At 38.5% G+C, this 25809-nt stretch overlaps 1 protein-coding gene and 1 long non-coding RNA gene across 3 annotated transcripts in view; one reads left to right on the top strand and one right to left on the bottom strand.

Moving 5' to 3' along the window:
• rspo2 (R-spondin 2) overlaps window positions 1-11047 on the bottom strand; it is a 72836-nt gene extending 61789 nt beyond the window's left edge. The window contains exons 1-3 of one of the 2 annotated variants that reach the window (XM_088410737.1): window positions 10567-11047; window positions 10163-10336; window positions 9983-10125 (exon numbers count right to left, since the gene is read on the bottom strand). In XM_088410737.1, the coding sequence (XP_088266863.1) occupies window positions 9983-10125; window positions 10163-10242 (223 nt within the window). In that variant the 5' untranslated portion in view covers window positions 10243-10336; window positions 10567-11047. Of the gene's footprint in view, window positions 1-9982; window positions 10337-10566 lie in introns of those variants that run through there. The other variant, XM_088410736.1, reaches the window with a different exon arrangement.
• Window positions 11048-12177: 1130 nt separating this feature from the next.
• LOC148425763 (uncharacterized) lies at window positions 12178-20669 on the top strand. The gene is made up of 4 exons (XR_015865231.1): window positions 12178-12252; window positions 12621-12695; window positions 16722-16823; window positions 20279-20669. It is a non-coding gene; the product is annotated as an uncharacterized LOC148425763 (long non-coding RNA).
• Window positions 20670-25809: the final 5140 nt, after the last annotated feature.

Genomic DNA, 25809 nt, shown 5'->3' with positions numbered 1-25809 from the left:
GGGGCGAAAGATTTTCTCTCTCCTGGGGATGGGGCTGTGCAAAATATAACTAAGATGTTAGTATTACACTGGAACGACCCAGGGAAATGTAAAATGCAGCTTCTAAATGATGAGTTTATTGACGAAGGGTTGAAAAAAAATAAAAACTTCCTGAGCCTAAGTGAAAAAGGAAAATGAACCTGAACCTAAAAGCGAGCTGTGCCACGTTTAACATTATTTAACAGCAATAACAGAAATCAAATGTTTGCACGTTGGTGATGATAGTTTCACAAAACCTTAAAGGAATTTTGGATACACTTCTTAACGGATTTTTTTTTTTTTTTTTTTTAGACTTTTCAATATTTGTGTTTGTTGCATGAACTGCCTATTTTAGGTCACACCACAGCATGCCAATTGGATTTGAAGCCACACTTTGACTTGGCCACTTAAATACCTTAATTTTGTTCTTATTGAGCCATCCCGACGTGGATTTACTGGTGTTTTTTGGATCATTGTCTTCATGTATGAGCCAACGCTGCTTGAGTTTGAGGACACAAACTAGAAGCCGGACGTTCCCTATCTGGATCTTCTGGTAAAAAGCAGGAAAAAAAAAAAAATAAATAAATAAATATATATATATATATATATATATATATATATATATATATATATATATATATATATATATATATATATATATATATATATATCACAGCATGTTTCCTAGTCCTTTTATTTATTTGCAAGTTTTTGAAATTTCAAATAATTTAATTTATTTATTTTTAATGAAAAACGGTCTAAATCTTACACATTGTCTCTTTAAATGATGTGCCACCTTTGTGTCAGATGTAACAGGATGCAGGCTTTTCAAAAAGTTCTATTTTTGAGTTGTCAGTCCACAAAGTTTTTTCCAAATGTCTTGGGGATCATCAAGATGCATTTTGGCAAATGTGAGATGAGCCTTGGGTTCTTTTGTGACAGCAGTGGTTATTGTCGCACTCTTGGCGTAATCTCCGTTGGTCGATCACTTCTAGGATGGTTTGCCACTGTTCCCATTTTTTTTTCAAATTGTGGATAATGAGTCTGACAGGGGTTTGCTGAAGCCCTACAGCCTTGGAAAAGCCGCTCTTACCTTTTCTCGACTGATAGATATCAATCACTTTTTTTCCAAATGTTCTTGAAATTTTTGAGAATCGTAGCATGATGCATTTGTTTTGGGGATTTTGTAGCCTACTTTACTTTGTCTAAAATTGTATTTACGTGATTTTTTGATTCAACAAATGTGTTCAAAAACCAGATATGGTGTGGCCAGTGAAAATGAACTCAGCTGTTGCTAATATTAACCTTAAACTCCCTCTTAATCATGACACCCTCTTAAGAGATAATACCATACAGACCCTATAGCATCAGTGTCAAACTCTAGTGCTTGAGGACCCTAGACTGCTGTTTTGCAGTTTTTTTTTTATTCAAATAATTAGCTCATCAGCAAAACTCTGTAGGATCTTTAAAATTATCCTAATCATTTGAATCAGGTGTGTTTGCGAGAGAAGCATAGAAATCATATGACACAGACCCTCAGACTAAAGTTTTCATACCAAAGTCTTGGACTAGAGTATCCTGGTGAGCTTGTGTACTTTATTTATTTGTTTATTTATGTATTTATTTATTTATATTCCAGGATTTAGATTGGTTACAGCTTACACCGCCGGTCAAGGCACGCAGATAGAAATTATACATTGAATGGCATTATTTGACAAATTTGACACAGTTCCACATGAAGATCTCCTATTTTAGAGAGTGAGTGGGCATCAGTGGGGGTTACAGCACCCTTACCTTACCTAATCGCCATATTTGGTTCACAAAATTACAGGCAAGCTCTGCAGAGAAAAGCTTTATTGCATCTGACCAACTTACTTCCTCCCAATAACAAAAGCATTGCATGCTGAGCTGTATTTTGATGTGGTGTGTCAGCATAATTAGAGGTCCCATAAAGTCAGAGAGATGGGGGCGAAAGAGTCATGTCCATCTGTCAAGTGTTAGGGAGGTGGGCACGAGATTTAACAAGTCGGGTCCTATTGCTCACTGTTTTTAGGGCAGAAACTACTCCACTGATATCATTGTTTTCACACAGAGCCAAAGTATGTCTGGGTGTGCATTTGTACAAAAACTGCTAAAATAAAATAGAGGGAACACTTGGACTTACAGTGCTGTTTAAGAATTCCCTTTATTTTTTTGACCAGTTTATGTGTGTGTGTTTCTGCTCATTGATACAATGTCTCAAGGGACCTCATGAAGTTTAGAATGACCATGCCTTGCAGTTCGATGAGAAATTGGTAGTTATTCTCACTCACACAGAACACAATACAACATATGACAGAACTGCAGATCGCAGGCACTGCATTATCTAGAAACGTTCAACACTGAAGTAAAAAGTTACAAATGCTGGCAACTAGGATGAATCACAGTGAAACTGTATCGTTTTGGGTATTGTGCTTTTTGTTTCTTTCATGTCTTCAGTTTGGGTTGGTTTGAGGGTTTTTTTGTTGTTGTTCTTATTTGTTAGTGTTTCAGTCCACCTTGTGTCAGTGTCTTGTTAGTATGATCGGGTCCACCTGTCCTCATCAACCTGTTTCCCTTGTGTCTGCCAATCAGCTACCTGCTCCAATTGTGTCTTTCTCAAGTCTTCATTGTTGTCTCGTCTGTTTTGAGTGTATTTATTTTCCTGTTTCATTTCTCTTTTTATCTGGCTATTAATTTTGTTGTTCTATTATGTTAGTTCTGTGAGTTTTATTCCTGTGAGTTTTATTAACAGACTGAACATGCCAGCATGTTTAGTCGCAACATATTTAAGTGAAAGTCCATTTATCATTATTTTAGTGAACATAAAAACACATTGCACATAATCCATATATACAATCACAAATACATAAATAAACTCAAATATTCTGTGTGCTGTATATAAAATTTACATGTCACAAATTTACCCCCTATTTTATACATTCTCTCATTCAATTTAGACATGTTTTTAAAAATATATTTTTCAAACTCTTTTTGAGCACAGCCATTGATTCACATCTTTTCAGTTCTATTTCATAGTTACACTGTTAGTCCAATAATTGCATGAAACACTGCTTCTGCCCTCTCTCAATGTGTGTTTAAATGTGTGCAATATTTTAAAAATCTGATTAAAGACCTCAAAATTTGAGAATTATATACTCTACAGTAAAGGTGTCGAACTCCAGTCCTCGAGGGCCGGCATTCTTCATGTTTTCCGGTTTTCTTTCCCCAACACACCTGATTCAAATGATTAGCTCATTAGCAAGCTCTGCAGGAGCTTCAAAATGATCCCAATCATTTGAATCAGGTCTTTTTGAGGGAAAAGGTTTGAAAACGTGCAGGATATCGGCCCTCGAGGACTGGAGTTCGACACCTGTGTGTATTGGGTGTATTTACTGTGTATAGGGTATTGCTATATTGTGGATGTCTGGAATGTATGCCCCACAATGGGGGAAGGATTACTGTAAAACATTGAATAATTTAAGAGTCTTCAATTAACCTTACTTTCATGTTTTATGGAACGTGGGAAGAGTACCCAGAGAATGCTCCACACAGAGAGGTTCCAATGCAGACTTCAACCATGACCACTTGATGGTGAGGCATATGTGCCTTTTATTCTGACTACTACATAGATCACTTGTCAAACTTGACTCAAACACATTTTCCTTTTGCGTTACCCACCCACCCCAAGAATGGAACTTCATCTAATGAATATGAGACAGACAAGCTAACCGCTACTCAACCATAAAGCCCATATATGGTTGTTCCTTCCTGGAGTTGTCAGGCCACTAATAGTAAACTCATAATTGGCAATATTTTTTTCTGAATAAAAGCCAGACTACAGCTGCATCTCATTGTTTCCAGTAAAGAAGAAAAAAAAAGTATTTTTCTTGATAGTTGTCTTGGCTAGTAAACAGATTTATTTAAGTTCTCAGTTTGGTCCAGGTGTGTATTTAGTAAACAGCAAAATGGTGTGAATTGGACAATTTACACAATTCCCAGATCAGAATAATTTAGGGTTGCACACTGGCAGCCTATTGTGTCCGCACCATTATATTTGCACAGCTCGTCCCTGGATTCTTTTAGAGTTGTGTATTAGTAATGTGAGAGGAAAGTAATCTGGAAGTGCCTTTTACTCCAAGCCTGAGGGCTTCGGGCAGCTCTCCTACCGTGAAGCCCTTGTATGAGTCTTTCTTTTTTTTTTTTTAAATACGTCTTTTGTGTTGTTGTTTTATGTGTTAGTAATGATCCACGCATTAGAAATTTTACAGCCCAATAAACTTGAGACATTGGGACCAAATTGGCTGGTCATACTTCGTAGCTTTATGAGGAAACATATTGAGGTGTAATTGCCTCGAGGGAGCATGCGCTTGAGGTAACAAGTATACAGTAGGTGAGGTTTAAGCAGATCTTCCTTGCATTTAACTGGGGCATTAAACTTCTAGTCTGCAGTTACAGAATTTCCTATCGCCAGATTTACATGTGAGCCACATAAGCTTTTGCATAATGCGTTCATTTCAGATTTCCGAAAAATATGGTTTTACAATGTGGTAAAATGTCACTTAAAACAAAAACATCTGTTTGGCTCATAGCATAGCCAGCATATGAGATCCTGTCATGATAATGATTGAGAGTGAAAGAGAAAATCCTGTTGTGTACTGTACAATACCCTCCCAAAAAAGGAAAGAAAGATAATTATATGTACTGCTTTCATCTTTTCCATAAACACTTCTTGAGCATAACAATAAGTGCACCTAAGCAATCCAATGAAATCCAAAACAAGTAGCCTCCCGGTAGCTAAAAACGATAATGCAAAAATTACCAATATCCCTCATTTCAACGCAAAAAAGAAAAAATAACTGAACTGTTGTTTAGTATGGTAATAGTACTTGGCAGTGATGTAGAACTGCACTGCATAATACGTAAAGATGTGCACAATATAATGGGGGGTTAGCTACATAAGAGAGAAATACTTCATATGCCGCATAAAATTTAGTAGTTTGACATAGAATAATATTATTTTATGTCATATTATATCGGGTAGAACATTATTTAGTTAAAATCTCAGTAACAGTGTAAGACAGAGGAGAAAAACTTTATTTTCACAAAAGTAGGTAAAGACTTGATACAGAAGTCATATTAGATTTTCTTAGGTTGCGTGTACGCTAAATTGTGGCCATTAAAGCCTTCTTACTTGAATGTGGGGCAACTGCCAAAGATACAAATATGAATCCTCCATTTGCTCCCCCTACATGAATACAGTAAGTATTTTGTCCATTTGATTTGATTAGGCAATTATTCATGAATAGTTCATACCACTGCATACTTTGCCTCTGCCGGGACTTTCAGCAGTGTAATATGGCATGAGCAGACTGAAGGAGCCTTTCACCAGTTTCATCTGATACGCTCTAACTCCAAGCAGGAGCTGACGCTACGGACAAGGTTGACATGTGGAGGTTACTAGGTCAAACAAGGAGCTAGTCTTTTGACAGAGTTTGGAGGCAGGGTCAGACTAATGTGATTTATCAATACAGCACAGAAATGACTCATTGTCCGTCATTTTGACTGTGATAATTCACGAGATAGGCGGTGTTCATCATTGCCTAATGAGTGAGGAGGTGTTGGGAGAAGGTGAACAATAGGGAGCTTTAAAAAAGAGAGCGCATCATTGTTCTGTGCTTGATACACAGATTTGAGCACCGAGAACATGCACCTGCAAGGTAACCTTATATTTGTCAGTTCTGCAACTGCGTCCTTCTCTTGCTTTGCACACGCACACAAACACACACACACACAAACACACACACACACACATTTGGATTAATGTCGGGGCCTGAGAAAAATAAAAGACGAGTTCTGTTGCCGGAGCTCGGGCTCAGGTCAAGACTTGGCTCACTGTAATCCCTCTCAGGTGATGCTGTTTACATTCAGCTTGTTCCAGCTGATCTGCTTAAATATGCCTTCCTCATCCCCAAACCCCCACAACCTCCAACACACACCCCCTTTTCTCACCAGCAAAGATGATGAGAGTTAGGGAGGGCAGCTGCTTTTCCTCACCCATCAAAACCTCAGATCATTTTTCAGCCTTTCTGCGTAGCCATCAATATGTCAGTCAGCTGGTGCCACACAAGAATAAAGTCAACAAACCTTGACACTTTTATGGAAAGAAGAAGGTCAGGATGCAGAGCTCACATCACCTGGATTAGACGAGCATCATGTGAGAGAGTAGTGTCAACAGACGTGCTATGTGAAGGGCTGCCTTCCCTTTTTCCAAAAGCTACAGTGGCAATGTGGGTTATAAAGCAGCCATTGGAGCGTTTCCTCTCTCATCAACATATTATATTGCACAGAAGTGCTGGGTTCCAACATTAACACTGCCGACCACAAACTGGGGATTTTGTGTAAGCTTTCATCACACATAGGCCTGATTTTCAGGGCCAGGATGGAGAGAAAATGTCTGACATTTTATATTTGACGTATGTATGGTATGTCTACAACCTCTTCTTATCAGTACTTATATGGACATAACCTCATAATAAAACATACAGGGGTAAAACGCTTAAGTATATCAAGTTGACGCTGTTTCCAAGGCTAATGCTTGTCTAATGGCTGCCATTATTATTCTTTGTCGAAATAGGGACATAATCAGCTTCGCGTCATCCCTATTTTCTGTGGATTTTGGCATCAAAACACATTACTGTTACAATATGTCATGCATTTCTGACTCTGTGCCCTACACCCTGCTGGGGCACAGTTGTTTCATCTAAACACTTTCATCCTTTTAAACATCTGGAGATGCAGTTCAGTAACACATCACTGTGAATTGACCATAAAATTATTGCAAATTAGCTGCAGACGTTTGAGTCTTCACATTCTGGGCTGCAGATTTGAAGGGGTTAACAGTATCACATGCTGACTTTTCAACACTGGCCGTTTAAACATCTGGGTGTCTATGTTGCCCCTGGCAGTGCTACTCAAGTGTGATTTTATGTAGTCACCAGGTGGCATCATTAGCCAGGGAATAGAAATAACAAGTGCAGCCATTGTGTAGCCAATGAGCCCTTAACCGAGGGGCAGAATAATGGCACGAGGTCATTTACATTGCAAAAAAAAAACCACACTAAAAAACAAAAAAAATCATGGTCAAGCACACAATACTGAATATGTGATGTGCTATCTACATTTGGGACATCCACTCATCCATTCTCTGTAACACTCATCCTCACTTGGGTGATGTGTGTGCTGGAGCTCAATCTAAGAGTTAGGTCCACCCTGAATTGGTCATAAGCCAATTGCAGAGCACATTTGGACAAAGAAGCATTCACACATAAAGACAATTTAGCATTTCCGGTTAATATCTGAAAATGAAACTATAAAGTCTAAAGTCACCATTCCTATAACAGCTGGAATACATTGTGCTTATCTGAATCTTTTTTTTTCCGTGTTGTTTTTTAATTCAATACCTACCTAAAGAGATGTCTGGTGATGATTTGATACTGTATACCACATGCAAAACAAAGGCTGTCATGTAATGCACTAGGCAATCTTCAAAACAATTTTAATCAAAAACATCCCTATCATAGTCTTGACAATTTAATTTAGAACATTCAGCTGGTCTCCTTGAAATCCTCACAAAACAGTCAGTACAGTACAGCCTTTACACTTCACTTGGCTATGCTGACACATGCATGTGTCACATCAGTGGCAAAACATTTTCATGCGTGTTCCAAAAGGCATGAGTATTGTTATTGTTACACATAAAACAGTTGTGCTCCGCAAGAACAGTGTGGCCAAATTGAGTTTCAAGCGTGTCTGGGACTCAACACTGCTGAACGATTTGGATAGCTCCAGGTACATGCCAGACAGGCTGTGTATAAACCTGTCAGAAGAACATGGACTACAAAAATACTTGAGAGTTTTTAGCCTGGACAATGATCCCTTGCACACATCTGTGTGTTGCTGTGATAACAGCAAAAAAAAAAAGTTGGCAAAACCTAAACTTTTGAGTTGACTTTCTTTATTTCTACCACAGAACCAAAGTAGTTGTATCTGTCTTGACCTCTTCTTCAGTGCATCGCCCCTCACAAATACAGACGTGCATGGCACCCGAAAGAAGGAAAAACATGATGGCGATTCTAGAATATAACTGTATAGTATTATCAGGCTGAGAGGTCCCAAAGTTTTTTTTTCACAGGGCCCCAAATCCCTGGCGGCACCCCCACACATACACAAGTAGCAAGTTAAGCAACCGTGTGCTGCCATCCATCCATTAGGATGTTTGAACAGGACAAAAATACAAGCATGACTCCTAGACGCTATCTAACAGTCATTCAAGACAGAAGAACAGAGAGAGAAAGACAAACAGAAGGGCGAAAAAACGTGTGTGTGTGCCAGTACCCCGCAGTGCTTGACTGATTATTTGCAGATGGACAGTGGAGGGCTTTCAGAGTGTGGAGGTTCCCCCTGGCACGCAGTGCATATGATTAAATCTGTGATTGCCATACAATTTAGAAGCAACCCCCTCCCCTGACTTTAAATGAGTTCTCTTGAACATTAACACACAGCGGGAAGCGGCTGTCAAAAAGTTGGTGTGAAAAAAAAAACGACAAAAACTGCCCTAGGCAACACCCATTGGGCGCCCAAAGGATCCAATGAGTTATGTCACAAGTCTAAAGAGGACTTGTCTGGGGCCAACACTCCTAATCCCACTGTCTCCTCCTTCATTGAGAGTATAGATTAGTGTTTACAAAGAGGCTGATCCCCTCCTCAACTGCGCCTCTACTGAGCAATTGTTATGTGGGTTTCCTACCAACTGTTCAAAGTGGTTATGAGATCAATTAAAACCAGCTTAGGGGGCTTCAGTGGAGATGTGCAATTCATATGCCGGGGTGAAGAGATTTCATATTCATTCAATAGCTCTCACCATAAGAGCTCCCTCAGTCAAATGAGTTATGTGAAGCAATGCACATCAGCATCTTTTTGGACATAATCACTTTCAGTCCACATGGAGCATACCTTGAATTTGCCGTTCATTGATGTCGTATTCTTTAAACACTATAATAATGGTTTCACTTAACATTTTTTCCATTTCAATTTTAGCCGCTACCTATGTCCAGGGTATTTTCTGCATACTTTACACATACAGGCAGTGAAAAACGACCCAACCTCCTCATCTGTGGAATTACTTTTTTGTAAGCCTGTATTATGTTGAAAGATTGATGGTTGGAACAAGATGGTTTACTTTATCCAACTTTTCATTTCATATAAGGATTTACTTTTTACTCAAGAAAGGGCCAAATCAAAAAGAGGAAAGTTATTTTTTTTTATTTGTTTTTTTGTTTTTGTTTTTTTCACTCAGAAATTTGACAATGTTACAAGCCAGACTTTTTGAGTAAATTTTACCCGAACTCATAACCTTCCGGTTGGGAGACAGCTTCTCTACCACTTGAGCCATAAAGTTCATACGAGGTGCTAGTATATTACTGTTGTCTTCAAAAGGAAGTACAATAATTCTGCCTGACACCAGCAATATACTACATACACATAAGAGTGCCATGGCTCAGAGGGTAAGGTGGCAGCCTTCTGACCTGAGGTTGTTCCTCAACACTGAGGAAATTTTCGTTTTATTATATTTGATAAATTGACTTCAAAACTCTCCTTGTGACATGTACCTAGATGTATGAGAAACAACTTTTTTAAAGTAAAGATCTCCCCATTTTTTACAATGCATACATGCTTATTGTCTATGCCAAAACGCACCTCAGCACTGCCAGAATGAGAAATACATTCATTGCTTGCATGGGTTAAAGTTCTGTGATGCAACTTTAAAAGACGCATGTAAAATAACCACAGGTCTGCATTGTGAAACTAAGACTTAATTGCGTATGTGTTGGACCCTATAAAATGTCACTATCTGGATGATGCAGTGTAAAGCCGTAACTTTTACCTCTTTTGTTCCTCCTCCAGCGTTGTGACGGCGCCTGACAGTGGCTGTACTCCATACAGTTCAATACTATCAGCGCAAATGAGAAGAGTCGAAACTGCATCTGGACGGCGAATAAGTTGTCCGGACCCCGATTTAAAGAAAAAAAAAAAAAAAAAAAGAGGAAGAGGGGTGGGGGTGCCAGCGGGTTTGTGATGATGTCTTTGACTCTTTAAATGTTCTCCTGGAGTTCCTTTGAGTCCACTTGCAAATTTGTCAAACATCAGCCGAGATGCGACAGAGTATCAAGTCGCCAATTGGGATCATTTTATGGAGCGAGATGATCCTCCGCTGAGTGTGAGTGTCCTCGTTGGTGCGCTGTGGAGATGATCGCAAAGGAGATTATTGTGATGAAAGTGTAACGAAATCAACACCTAGCCCGAACAATGGCGTATGAGGTGATAGAATTTGCATGTAAAGTCACCGAAAGAACGAGTCAGTTGTGTGTTGATTTGTAGAAACGATGACAAGTAGACCAACCGAAAACAAAACGCCCCTTCCCTTCGCGCAGCGTGCGTAAAAGTAATCAAAACGTGCAGCCAAACTACCTTGCATCAGACGAAATGTTCCTCCGTTCCGGTTTCGCTTTTATTTTAGATTCCCCTGGAGTGCAAGTGCAGCTCGAGATCACGCAGCATCACTCCTTGTGTGACAAAACTTGGATTTCCAAGAAGAGAGTAGAGGTCCGGCCGGAATGCGTTGCAGCGTACTCAAAGTGAATGAAAAGCTGAATTCTCACCCTTTCTGTGTAATTCTTAGATTCCGTTCACTTGGTTTACTTTAAAATCTATCCCGTATAAAAGTGGACACAAAATAACGCGTGGTTGAATTTGGACGGAGTGAGAGCCGCAAATGCGTGGCCGGCGTACGTGTGAGTTTCCGCGCGCTGCTGAGGTTGAGCGATGACTGACTCCAGATTGGTCCTGATGCTTTCTGCCTCCTTCCTCATATAGAGCTGTGCTGATGTCACGCGTTGTGTTTCTTCTTATTTATGATGCTGAAGATGACATGTCGCGTATACGCTCCCCTCCAGCCACCCCACCCCCTTGTCTTGCACGCTCACTCGTGGGTGCGAGCCTGCTTCTGGGTGCGAGTGGGCGTAAACGAGCTTTTTGAGGCTGTTGGTGTAAAACAGCCTCAGGGCAAAAGAAAAAAAGTAGTTTGGGGGGCTGTCTCGATTTGGCATACCTACTGCGGGAGTCGGCCTAATTTAAAATGTTCCTGTTCAATCAGACATATGTCAAAGAAGATCCCACTTCCTCAATGCTGCCAATGCTTCCCACGGAACTCCCAAGTTTAGCCGCGGATCAAAAATGAAATAATGACATACGTTTCAGGCTAAAATGTGCTCCACTGACGATAGTCCAGTTAAATAATTAGAAGCTGGAGGTTAAAAGAAAAAAAAAACGAAGGATGTGCCTAATGTGCGTAATAAGATGAGTCTGCCAGTCTCGCCACGTCGTTTTATTGCGCGCCAAGGACTTAATCCGCCACCCGTTCCCGAAATTAATGTAAATCGTTAGAGAGGCTCAAGTACAGTCGTAGCGCGTGTATAAATCATTCAGTAATTTAGGGGTTTTCTTGAGTTCAAGCATTTAAGGCTGACCCGTGCAACCTCATAAATGGATGCAACCTCGGCCGGTCAGCTTCTCCTTCTGTCAGACTTACCACCTTGCTGAGGGAAAGACACGACGCTGTCTGGCACTCACCCGCGCTCCCCAGTGACATTCAAGCTCTGGCAACTTGACAACTTTGAAGCTCTTTCAAGGAAAAAAATGTGACTCACGTATTTTGCACTTGTGTAATGGAAGGTAATGACCTTAACGTTTGCGTGGCTTAAAAAAAGCCATTTAAGTTTTCATGCCTTAAAAACACATGCCGGTTGGATAGATAAACATTTGGGCCATGGTGGCATCCTATTTGAGCAAACCCAGCAATTACAGTCCTCTGGAAAACTGACGGACGCAGGTAAGGATTGCTTTACCCAATTCAGCCACTAGGTGTGGCACTTAATCTTTCATGTATTTCAAGGATTGAAACGCATTATCAGTACCCTCACGTCATCACTCCGTTCATTACGTAGACTATCGTGCCAAATAAACAAAATTCGTCAGGGGATGTTGCATGACATGACATATTGTCAAGTAAATTTAAAGGAGAAAATTGTGACTGGTTGCACTTAAAACAAGGAAACCTGTGATTTGAGATTTCTCTCCTCAGGCCATAAAACAAAAGTAAGTTTCTATTTCATCACTGGGACTAATGAAAATAACTTGAAACCCTCGAACAGTATATTAAAATAAGACCCGTAGATGTTTCCTAGCCAAAACCCACAGTGACCTTTGTCCTATCTTTATTTATTTATTCAGAGAGCACTGACAGACATTCCGGTTAGGAGGCCTGTTAGCTGCAGGCAGTGTGATTAGTTTGGGTTCCTCACTAAAATAACATCTGAAAGTGCTTTGTTAGGGTGAATGTGATAATTTATGCCTTCGGCACTTTTTATTTTCATGATGTGTCACTGGAAAGGGGGACGGCAAACCAATCACTTTATTCTCCTCTTACCTTCTTTTCTCTGCAACCTCCCTCCCTCTCATTGCAGTGTACAGATAAAAGGAGATGACGTCAGCATTTGGAAGACCTGGCTCCAAGCCCTCAATGCCATAACAGCAATGAGGTAAGCTGTTGTATACTTTCAACAGAAAAAACAACAATTTGTGTGGCCATTAAATCTGTGAATATCTGTGGGAACAAAGTACTTGGGATATTTTGTCTGACACTGGATTAGAAAATCACATTAACACATTTCTTTGCAAAAAGAGGTATTGTTTGGAACAACCTGCCCAACAACTCATAGGGATGTACAGAGGTTAGCTGGGCGATAATATAGATATATTGCAATACAAAGTGAAGCAATACCCGTATTAAAATACGACGTTCGGTTTTCAATATATTGCCTATTGGATTTGAAACACATTATTTTCATAACATTTTGTTATATTTATTTATTTTAATCAATCGGCTCCAGAGTGGGTTTCGTATCATGATTTGTTTCATATTGTGAATTTTGTTTTACATTAAATCACTCCAACCGCTTCAAAAACACGTTACATTTTACAGTACATTACCTTAAGAGTGAGGTGATGTTCCAAAGCAAAAGTGGTGGCAGAGGAGGCGGGTAAAGAGGAGAAAAAGATAACTTTATGATATGAGTAGAGTGTTTTCTTTATTTCTGACATTTTAGTCATATCTCGCACAGTGTTCGTCATTCGTAGTAAACTACTGTATGAGTTACAGAGAAGCGCAATAATATCTGAGCAGCCAATAATGAACAGTAGAATCTCGTGCTGCGTTTAATCCAAATGGAAAATAAGATTTCAAGTTTTGTTTTGTTTTATTTTGTTTTGTTTCTTTAAAATGCTAAGTCATTTTTGTTATATGAGAAAAAGAAAAACTGTACTGACCATTTCTTGAGGTTTTACTGTATTTGCTAAACTATAACAATTGATGTCACCTTGGTTTTTGTCAGATTTTTTTTTTCATGACAAGTAACGTCATAACCGACGAATGATGTCACAGATCTGTTTTGTTAATGGTGGAAGAGCACTGTCACCAGTATTTTATGCCGGCACGTGAGGCAGTGCTACCTATGTATTCCTGCCACATCAGTGCCATCTGCAAGAGTATTCTCAACTGTTGGAGACATCTTACCTCAATCAAGGGTGTGCTTGAAAAAAAAATAAAAATGGATGTGCTTTATTTGAAAAAGAATGTTTGATGTGTGTTCATAGATGTCAATGATGTGTGGCTTAAGAATAAAAAAAAAAGGAGTTTTAGTTTTTTTCAGCATACATACATACATACACACATACATACACAGTGGGCCCCCGTGTTACAAGATTAATCAGTTCTGCGGTTGGGCTCGTAAGATGAATTCACCATATGGCGGGCAATCCAAACCTACAGTAAATAGCTAAGGCGTTTAGAACTCCGGGTAAAAACATCAAAATTGGTTTTACATATTAAAAATTGATACCAAAATAGTATAGTAAGTGCTAAGTGTATATAATATACATGTATATAATCAGAAAACATCATAAATAAATTTTTTTAAAATGATTTATTTACCTTGCCGCTTGTTATGCCCATATTCCCTAGTAGCTTGAATTAAGCAGTAAAATGCACTATAAATACGGTTTTGTAACCACTCGCGATAGAACAAAGCTTTACCATGCCGCCATTCTGAAACAAGTGAGGCTGACTAATAGCAGACCAGCATCTCCGTCATGTGACGGCAACAGAATAAGTGCAATTACCTAATTTTTTTAAATACACTGCCCAATATATTGCAATACACCTTTGCTGTATCTCAATACATCGCAATACCTAGCACTGGTAAGAAGTCTGTTTAAAGATGAAATGCTGGGAGACATTTTTGGTGAAGGTGGTCCTCAAAACCAGGTCCAGTTAGTCCATCTCCATTGCAGAATCCCCATCTCTACAGCAGCATTGCCCTGGGGGTGACCCACTTCAGATCTTATGCTCCGGCCAGTGAGGGCAAGCCCAACGGCAGAATCCAATTTTTCATCGCCATCTCACCCCCTTTCCAAGCAGGGAGAACAGACAGGAAAGAAGATGAAAAAAGCTTCAATTCGATAGGCAGTTCAATTAAATGAACAAGTAGAATAATAAGTGGTTATTCACGTTTTAAACTATTCTACTGGTGTATCTCTATCTTTCATATGTAGGCCTATGGCATTCCGGGGCCCTGGCGCCAAATAGTTCATGCAAACCTCTTTTAGGCTCTTGTGACGCAAGTATTGTGACGAAACAAACCTTAAAAGTAAGTTAACGAGATAATAAGGTGCTGGGATGTGTAATATTTATATGAACATAGTCTTGAAATCGCACCAAGTGTACTGAAAGCCAATAAAAGTTGGCTACTGTCGGTGTAATATGATCGAACTTTCTCGTACTGACCGCAGACTTTTAATGGTATACCTGGGAAGACTAGAGAGCAATACGTTTACAGTGGTCAAGGCGTGACGTAATAAATCCTATTTTAAGGTCTCTGCATCACTGGGTGATAGAACAGAGTGAATATTAGTGATATTCTGAAGGTGATTCCTACAGTAATAACCCTGACAGTATGTGCATTTGAGAAGAGGGAGTAGAGTACAACGCCAAGGTTTTTTGCTGAGTCACTTTGGGTAATATTACATTTATCAAGCTTTAGAATGATGTTCTTAAACAGGTGCTGATGATGCCGATCATCATATGAATCAAGAACAAGATAAATAATTTAAAACAAAAAAAATCCACCATCATTGACACGCATAAACCAAACAAATAAAATAATTTTGAAAGGGTAAGTAACAACAAACTTTGAAAATGCAGTTGCATCAGTGTGTACACCCATTCATAATTATAGGGAGTTTGAATGTCTCACTTTCGGTTGTAGGTGCCAAGAGTAGTTTTAAGAGAAATTAATGTAACAATTTTATCCTAGTGACATTGCCACCTAAAATTCAACTGTGCTACAATCATACAGGTGCTTTCTTTTCAATAACGGGAAGACTAATAGCTATAGTCTACATATTCCATCGTTTCATCCATCCAACCATCCAGCCATTCATTTTTCATAACCACTCTTCCACCTTTTCAGTAACATGATTGATATTTGTTGATAAATACTTTTTTTTGGAGTCGTGGGTAACAACCAAACAGACACACACTTTTAATGTAGAGTCATACAGAAGGTGTAATTTATATATGATATGATATTATTACCATTTAGTGCTTTAACTGCATGTATGGTGAGGCACATTAAACGGAAGTGAACCCAAACATTTTCATTGCAATAATATATTCTATGCATTCTCACTAGTATACAGTAATCTGATTAAAAGTATGTTTGTGGAACATGAATTAGGCACCAAAATCCACCCGCTTTTATCTATATAGGATGAGCCATTTTGCTGTTGGCTGAAAATGAAATTGCAGGTGGCTCAATGCGAACCTCACATGACCCACCCTGGAGAACAGTTGAACCGTGACCTCAGCCTTAAGCAACTTCATTGTCGTTTTTAGACAGCAGCAAGTAGCAAAATGGCCGCCGTCAGAGATGGATGAACACAGGTGTATTTTGTCACTTAACGCATGGCATATTACACAATTGGGACAATCAGAATACCGTGTTTAGATTTCTGGGACTGCAGAGAACACACTGTATTGTTAAAGAAACTATGTGTACGTTTTAGCGATATCTACTGTAGTTGTCAACTAAATGAATGTAATGGTTTTGAAGCATTACGTAGTCTTACTGAGACCACACTTTACAAGCTCACTACCGCTACACAATCTTTACCTTAAGGTATTTGTAGCACAAAAATGGTAGTGAAACATGTCAACCTGTGTAATATAATTAAAAATTACAAGACCTTTAATTATATCTTAAAACATGCATGAATGTATTGAAATTTGAAGCAGGTTTTTTTGGGTTGACGTCCTTTTGAAAAGGCAGGACGATAAAAGAATTGCCAGTTTTAGGGAAACTGCGCTAGAAGAAGACAGAGGAAGCGAGTAGTAGAAGACTGAGTTATGAGAAGGTCAGATGTAGGGAAAGGCGGGGGTGGTGGAGGCGACATTAAAAAGATTGTGACCGTCTGGCTAATAGTTCTTTATGGCTCCCTCATGTCCTCAGAATGGGCAGAATGACTGGCAGAGATTGTGACCGCTAGTAACTGTACATCACTTCTGTGTGCCCCTTGAGCTGACATCCAACTCAAGGGGACCGCCACCGATGGTAAGTGTACCACTTAAACACCATAAAACCAATAGACTAAACAGCCATTCATCACTGCAGCTCTCACACACAAAGTGCATCAGACACAAGACTTTTAACTGTCTCACTCAATGACTGAATATGCACATTAAAACCTCATCAGGTATTACTGTTGCAAGAAAGCCTGACCGCTCAAACCTCCGCTGCAGAATGAAAGGTCCAGAAATAAGACAATCATTGGTGAGCTGGCTTTGTTGATCTAATCGAATCAGTAATTTGAAACAAGTGTACGACTGCAGTGCGTGTGCGGTGGTGGTGTGGGGTTGGTGGAGCACAATGATTAGGAAACATTTATCTTTGAGCAACTAAAGGTTTCCTGACCTGCCCAACTTAGTGTCTGGAAGAAAACAAATCATCAAATTAGACCATTTGGAGATCAAATCCATGTTTTTCTTGTTGATCGTGGGAAATGTGAATAAGCAACAAATGTGCAAGCAGTTAAGTGCTGACATTTTCCTTGTGTGTGTAATGTGTGCATTCTGTTGGTAAGCTCTGGGTGGCTGTGGGCTGACAGGGACCTTGAGCAGCTGGCCCAGATGGCAGGCAGTAAATGTTTTCTATACAGTGTGTAAGTAAATGATTTGTTGCCTTAAGGACACAAGGATATAACGGAGCGCTTTGTGTTGTTTGTAGCCTCTATTATCTAATTACAAAATCTCCTGTAATCGGGGTGCACTTATTCTCTATTCTTTTTTTAATGTACGCAAACTGGGTTAAGGGTGCTGTGAATGTGACTCAAACAATTGGAAGGTTGGTTGAACACATCAAATTTCCGACACTTAAAAGCTGAAGAGATACAAGTTGAACATTTAAGATGTCTATTGAGAATGAAGCCTGTCTCCTAAAGCAACAAGCCATCAATCTGTTCTGACAGACATGCCTGTTTTCACCAATGGTTGGAGCTGTGTTCAGGAAAATATCACATCTCAAGTTCAGAGTGTGTGCCTAATTATGATCTTCTGGATAGTTGCAGTACTTGGAACTGTCTACATACCACTAGAAATCACAAGGTCAACATCAAAAACACAATTTAATGGGATGACTGGACCCTGAGCTACACATTTGCAATAAGTCTAAGTGCAGGGGACTCTGGACATTGAGTAATGTTCACCAAAAGCCAACGTGAGGGTCCACTTTATTTACGTTTCTGAGCTGAGTCATTGTGCTCCAGTCTTATTTTATGGTTGCTCAAGTTCTACCTTGTCATTAGGCCTTTGAAGAGCAACAGAGGGATGAAAGCATTCACACTGTTAAACCTGCTCTTACTAGCTTATTTCATGTAAAGAGCTTTTTGTTGATGGTTCATCAGCATTTGCAGCCTTGTTCCTCTTAAGATGAACATTTAAGAATCTTTGACCTGAGTTCATGTTGACCGAGCCATTTAAATCATGGGATCGGGGATTGGATAGTAGCCTCTAGCAAAGGTCTAGGAGCAAACAATCTATGGCGTTTCTTCCAGTCTTATAGTCAGATCCTTGTTTTTGCTATAGATCCACTTTCTTAGTGCTTATGAAAATCAATATTTAGTGGAGAAATAAGTATTTTTATTTATTTATTTTTTTTTACACTTCACCTTGGTCAAAAATTCTGTAAATGTGAGACTGACTTCACACGTTTGACTCACATAAACTGCAGGCATATCTAGATAATTCTATGTCATTGTGATGATTGAGCTGTGACTTACTGTTTACGGAGAGCGTGAAACAGCAACAGCATGACAACAAGGACCAAACATGGCAAGTTGGCCACACTTGGGAAAGTCTCAAGTAAGTTTAAAGCCATATATTCTTTAAATCTCAAAATAGTTCCAGCTCACCTTTGTTTTGGGCAGGTCAAGTCATATTTAATCATCTCAAAAAGCAATCATCATAAGGGAAGGTCAGTAAGGTACCAGAAAATAGTTGAAATTGTGTCCAGTTTGTTCAAGACAACATATGTTTGCAAGATAGTTCAATAAATCATTCCCAAATTACAGACTGCTGCCTTTGTAAAATGCGATGGGGTATTAATTTTTATTTGAAAGGGTCTTTTTTTTTTTTTTTTTGTGAGCCAAACACGATGGCTGAAGGCTTTGACTCATTGGAACATTTCATGCTAACATGCACGTGAATCACACACCTTGGAACCAATGCACCTTACTGTACGTATTTTATACGTACTACTGCAATATACATACACAAAATGTATACAGTACAGTAATTAGTAGTTGTTGCATGCTGATAAGACACAAATAATTTAATTGCATTTGTCTTTTTAATATATAGTATACAATATGTGTGCATGTGTGCAAAGTAATGAGTGACAAAAGAGGGAATCTAATGTATTACTTAATTAACAATTTTCAAGCTTGATGTTAATATTCAGACATAAGCTAGATCTGAAAACACAGTACGTTATCTTTGAGTGAACATGTAATATGTAAAACAGGAAAGGGATGTGAGATGGAAGTTACTCATTCATCACATTCATTCCATACCTTCACAATACGAAAAAAAAAGGTAATTTGCACTTATTTGAGCAACTGATGACATACATAAATTTAAATTTACTTTCATCTTGACATTACTGTTTGTGTAAACAATTCAGAGTTGTACAGTATGTGGTTCATGACATCTTGCTACTTGTTTTTAAGCACATACACATACACACTTTGTTTACATCCACTTGTACATTAAATCTAGAGATTCCTCTTGATGCCGTGCACATGTAGCAAAATATTTGATTTCAAAATTGTTAATTCGCTACATCCTGTGTGTACTCAACACTGGGTTATGGGATGTTGTGGTGACAAAAAAAAGGTAGCAAGTAGACAAGGCAAAAGTCTAGCATGTATTCAAAACATGTATTTTTTTTCCTACCAAAAGATGAAGCAAAAACAAACACCAAAAAACATGGCACTTTGGACTAATCGAAATATAAATCATAAATTAACAAAAGTTCACACATCAGGATTTAAAATTGCAAACCATAATTATGAATGAGCAAAGGAGAACATGATAGGAACAGCGGGGAAAAATTAACTGGCAATGACTGAAATCCATTTCAAAGCGTTCCGATGCAAAAAAGGTGGTCAGCACCGTTTCTTGATGTTGTTGGTGTATGGCTTTTGCTTTGCATGGTAGGGTTGCTGCTGACACTTATAGTTGCAATGAGGAACTTGTTAACTTGTGTTAACTGACAACGGTACATTATTTGATATCCTACAGTTTATTTTGAAGCATTGGCTGGCTTTCTCACAATATTTGGCTTATTTTACGATAATGCAGGAGCTTGTCAGGTAGGGCATTCTTCTTATGTCTCATTTCACTTCTGGGCCAACAAGCTATTAAAATATATTAATAATAATAAAAAAATAAATAAATAAAGCCCCACAGTCACAATGTCACATTTTCCGCTCACTTTGTTTTGCATTCCAGGCTAGGTTCTTCTTTCCACCATGAGGGAGCGGACTCACTGGCCGTGCACCTGCCGGCAATTAGTTATCAAGGGCTTTTTAAGTGCAGTCGGAACAGGAGAACGACGCCAGGTTATTCCTTTGCCGCTCTGTGAGAAGTCCCAGTGAAAATGCCAGCAGTCTATTCCCGGGTTGTTTCCTTCCTATTGTATTTTGCTTGGTATTGGTCTTTTTAACACAGTTGCTGACCAAGTGGTGATCCTGGCCCCATGATTGCTAATGAAAGACTGAGTCTTTTAAAGATGCTTCTTTTATACCCTATAGTGACATTCACCTGTTTCCAATTAACCTGAATGGTAGTGGAATGTTCCAAAAAAGTGTTCTTTGAGCATTCGTCAAAATTCCTTGTCTTTTGTTGCCCCTGTCACAGGTTTTTTTTTTTTTTTTTTTAATGTTGCAGGTATTTTTGAAATGTTCAAATATTTGCATAAAACAATAAAGTTGATCATTTTAAGCACAAAAGTTGCCTTTGTAGTCTAAGCAGTTGAATACAAGGTGAAGATAATTATCAAATCATTGTATATTGTTTTTATTTCCATTTTTACACAACATCCCAACTTCATGGTAAATTTTGGATGTACTAAAATACCGTGACCTGGAAAGTCAAAACATCTCAATACAACTATACATAATTGTCATATTGGAAAGACTGGCATTCTTTAAAAAGGTGGCTTCTCTTGTGGCTTTCAAAACAGCTAGACTCCTTCAATTACTACATCTAGATCTCACAGACATTTCCTGTCCCCTTTCCTTCTCACTGACCTCCAACACTCTCACACACCTACCACATTTCATACAAGGGTCCCAATAAATATTCAAACTACAGCTGCACATTGCCTACAATTCCTGCAGCAATCAAATCGCTAGTTTCAAACCAAGCCTATCACTTAACCCTTGGGAAAATAAAAAGAATCACAAATATCACATACACAAACATAATACAGTATGTAACCAATGTGTTCAACCCAAATAGTTACATAACCCATTACAAAATAATTCACCCAACTAATGACTGTGTAGTGGTTCGTTAATCACATCTGGTTAAAGTTCTTTAAAATGACTCAGGCCAGTGAGTATGTAGAAGCACTTGGAACATTCCCGCCATAAATCTGACACCCAATGACTTCAATGATCACTCTCTTTAGTTGTATTTATACTGTATAAATCTCCTTTTTTATGGCTATACATTGTACCTCTCGAAAACTGCCTGAAAATGAGACAGTTGACATTGCTTTCAAAATATTTAGTTGTAAAATTAAACACCAGATATGCCGTAGATGGGGCATGCGGTTATGTCAGTGTATGCCTACACAGAGGCCAACAAATTTATATAGCCCTTGGTAATGGAATGGATGGGTGTTACCGGTCCAGCGGGGCAGGCCACAGTAACAATTAAATTTTTACCTGTTTAGGCAGAAGTGACGGATAAAGGAGGACAATGTGAGCTGCGTCCTTCCCAGATTTCGTCTGAGCGTTTTTTAAACGCAACACATACACAAAACTTTACTTATAAATATTTCTGTCTTTTCATTCACATCAGTCAGTCCTTCTTTCGGTAAATCTGTCTTTTATCAATCAATGACCATGTCCCTTTTACAAACCTCTTCTTTCACAATATCCAGTAATAACATTACATTTACATATTGTCTAAATATTCTTTTTACAAAAGTACACATTAATGACATCAACTATCTTCTTATTTGGCATTCCACACAATCTATTCTCTGTGTCTAATACAGTGGGCAGAAATGAAAAAGAACAATTTTGTTATGTTGCAACACCAACAGAAAAAGAACATTTCACAATTAGTTTATCGGCGCGCATCGAAGGAGGCCTCACGAAACAAAAATGGGCAACAAAAAGGAAGACAACGTGAGCTGCTTCCTTCCCAAATTTCGTCTGAGAAGCGGCAGCAAAGTCGTGCTCTTTCCCCTGACCCGGAACCATTCACCACTACTTCCGGTATTCTCTTTTCTCTAAAATAATACAACGTAAATCACAACAACATAAATATAGTGGCAGTTCAAATAACAAATATAAATTACATTTATAACTATTTCAAAATTAGACTTCACAAATATATATGTGACAACACTAACCCCAGGGTGTCACATTGGCGTATTAAGTATATAAAAAAATGCAGTGTGCATTTGATTTCACATGATCAGGATTTTTGGGGCTGATCACGATTGATAAATAAAGAATCAACAATTCGACCAAATGATGTGGTAATATGTATTTCATATTTATCAAAACATTTTTGTCATGGTTTACCAAGATTTGCCATCCCCAAACCGTACAGATAAATACAATGACCTCTAGAAAGCATTCAACTAGACAGACATTGAGTGAGAATTTACTCAAAACAATGAAACAACAAAAACAACGAGACAGAAATAAGATGATTATAGAGAATTACTTTACAGTGCAGAGTAAACACTGAAAATAAGGAAACCATACTATAGCCAACATTCCTATGATTATGAAATTAACAGTCCACTACTGCAAATAAAAGTCATAACATTTCCCCTTCATACATCATATAATTTGGGTTATCTATTAATGACATCATTGATCCCTCAGCAAATTATGACATTATAGCTGATCACTGATTTTACATAATATCGAAAATACCGTCTCGTCACGTTCTGATGGCGTCCCTCGCATTTATTACATTAATCAAGGTCTGACACGGTCAGACAAGGTCTGTCACATACTGTACTGTCATTGGGCCGCTTAGCTACATGTTTCTGGTTTTACAAGATTTAAATACTTGGATTAAGATTCCCTGCCAGATTCAGCTTTATAGACCCTGCAGATTATTAATTATTTTTTCTTATGCTCTATTATGTAGTCATGTCATTGAACATAGTGTGATTGCAACATTAACAGAACAGAGGCCAAAAACAGAAAGCTAGTTTGGTCAATATGACTAACATTAGCTGCCCCACAGCTGGTTAAGTCAGGGCATCAAAACATGTGGGAACTGATGTGTGACAACAAAATAGCTACAATGGATCATTATTGGGGACTTAACAAGAACAGAAAACATGCCAGCTGTCAAATGACTCAGATTTTGGTTGTGATGGGTAACACATGTTTGACTATTACAAAATGACACTATTAACAGCAGGGAGATGTTTCATGTCAAGGTCACTCTTTCATACAGTCTCAGATGCTGCCATTGTAAATGAAACGCCGAGCGGTCCTCACACCGGGGTCAGTGCATAAATATATGGATGCCAAATTTAAAGAACATTTACGTGTTAGAGACCAACCTTCTATTTTAATTTGTTCTCATCCACTGATTTTCAGCTGCCATCCGGAGAGTGTTTTTTTGCTTTCGGTTAACATCTACGCACAGAGATGCACCTGTTACTGACGACATAGCATACTGTAACAAATAAAGGCTGCACACATAAAGCAAAATTGTCCTTTGTTGTTTGTTTAAAAAAAAAAAAAATCTACTTAATATTTATTGTAGTTCTTTACTGGATTGTATGATGTCTGAATATTTCTGTTATCCAGAACCTGTTTTGCAAATACTCTTAAAATGACCAATCACAATTAGTGACACTCTATGATCGCTAATTTATAATGGTTATATTGTATTTTTTTTAAACTATCAACCAATTAAAATGATTACATTTGAATAGTTCTTGTTGCTGACTCTGATTCAAGCCATGTAATTAAATTATTGCTGAGCAGTGGTACCGGGTGTTTTGTTTGGCAATTTAGTAAAGTGGGGGCACATGTCAGTCAAGTCCAGGTCAAATACGATGATCAAAACAAACATGATCTGGTTTCCTCACTGGGGAGTCCAAGCTCACCCCAACCCCTCTAAATGGGAGCTCTAAAGCATAAGCCCCAAACACATAATGCCCCAAACTGCCCTAGGCCTTGGCCTGTACAAAAAAAAAAAATCCTGTAATCTAATTTATAAGAAGTCTGGTAATGCTTTACTCCCAGGAAGAACTTTGTGTATTAGTGCTGGGATGTTTTATGTCATTGTTTCAGGCAAGGCTGTAGCAGCGACCCCTGTCAGACCCCACAGAAAAAAATATTAAAGACTGAAAAATAGCATCTCGTCAGAGGGAGTCAGGGAATGGTTAAGAAACTACACTATTGACATTCATGTGCCCTTAAGTCGAGCAGACAGGCCTTGATGACTGGTTTTATTTTACAAAACCATGATCCTTTTCCTTAGGGGAGGGTAGATAATTTTCATTTCGACCCCTTAAACACTCTCGAGCTTTTGACTTCAGGCTAGGGGACTTCGGCGAGTCTCAATACCAACCTCACACATAGAAAAAAGGGTCAGACATTAGGATCTAATTCTGTTAAAAAAAAAGAACTATTTGGAGCAGCCATATCTGAAAATAATCCCCCCTCAGTATGCCTGGCCCGAAATTAATGCATTGATAAACACTAACATATGATATTGTTTTTGAGTCGCAGTAGTTCAAGCCATTTGGAGCAACCCCACTTTTAGCTTGGGTTGCAATTGATTTTACTGGAAAAATAAAATAATCATACTGTCTTTTCTTAAATGAGTAAAATGTGAGATGGAAAGATTTTCAGATTAACTTCCAAATGCACAAGACAATCTCTTAAACTGGTTGTAAGTGGGTGAAACTAACTAAGATCTTGTCATTATATACATAATTAGTGTAAACTAATGTTAGAATTCAACAATGGATGCACATATGGTTCAAACTGGTAGGTCTGACAAAGAATATTTGTAGATGTAGTACTTTATTGGCTGAAATACCTTTACATTAACACTTTCAGTGCCAAGCACAATCTAAAAGGCAACCCTTAAGATTGCCAGACGATTTTTAGCGTTGACGCATCTTTTTCATCTATTTTGGACAAAATGAGAAAAATCCTTGTACATACACTTTTTGACACAAATTTACTTCTTTTTAGTAGCATCTGAAACATATCACCAGTCCTCCCCGTCGATAAAACATGAACAAAAACAGTGAGACTGTGTTTTTAATGGCAAAAATACAGTTTGCGTGTGTATATAACATTACAACATTGCTCGATTAGCATATAATCAAGAGGAGCACTGGTCACGAGTGTCATCTATCCATTCATTACAAAATATAAAACTGGCAGACGACCTAAGTATTTTACATGACGAAAATTCTCATCGAGAGCACTGAAAAAAATAATTTCTTGTGGACAATATTTTAAGCAACAGGCACAGGCTTGATAAACAGTTCAAACCAAGACCGACATCTCCGTGAGGAGACGCCGACCAATAGCAGACCAGCACAGTGTTGTCACGCGTTGCATGGAAGCAGTTAGGCGGCAATAGTCCATGAGTGCAATGACCTAAAAAGGCCAACAGATGGAGGCAAAACAACAGAAATACAGCCAACCTTTTAGTGTCATGACAGTTGTTTTTATCGCAAAGCCGGGAATATACGGTAAAGAGGGGGAAAAAAAAAAAACTCTATTTCACGTCTCAATATGAAAATAATG

The sequence above is a fragment of the Hippichthys cyanospilos genome, chromosome 3 (assembly GCF_059441005.1).
Source record: "Hippichthys cyanospilos isolate Australia breed blue-spotted pipefish chromosome 3, RoL_Hcya_1.0, whole genome shotgun sequence".
Lineage (NCBI taxonomy): Eukaryota > Metazoa > Chordata > Actinopteri > Syngnathiformes > Syngnathidae > Hippichthys > Hippichthys cyanospilos.
The sequence above is the reverse complement of the archived record's forward strand: the minus strand, read 5'-3'. Positions and strand labels throughout refer to the sequence as shown.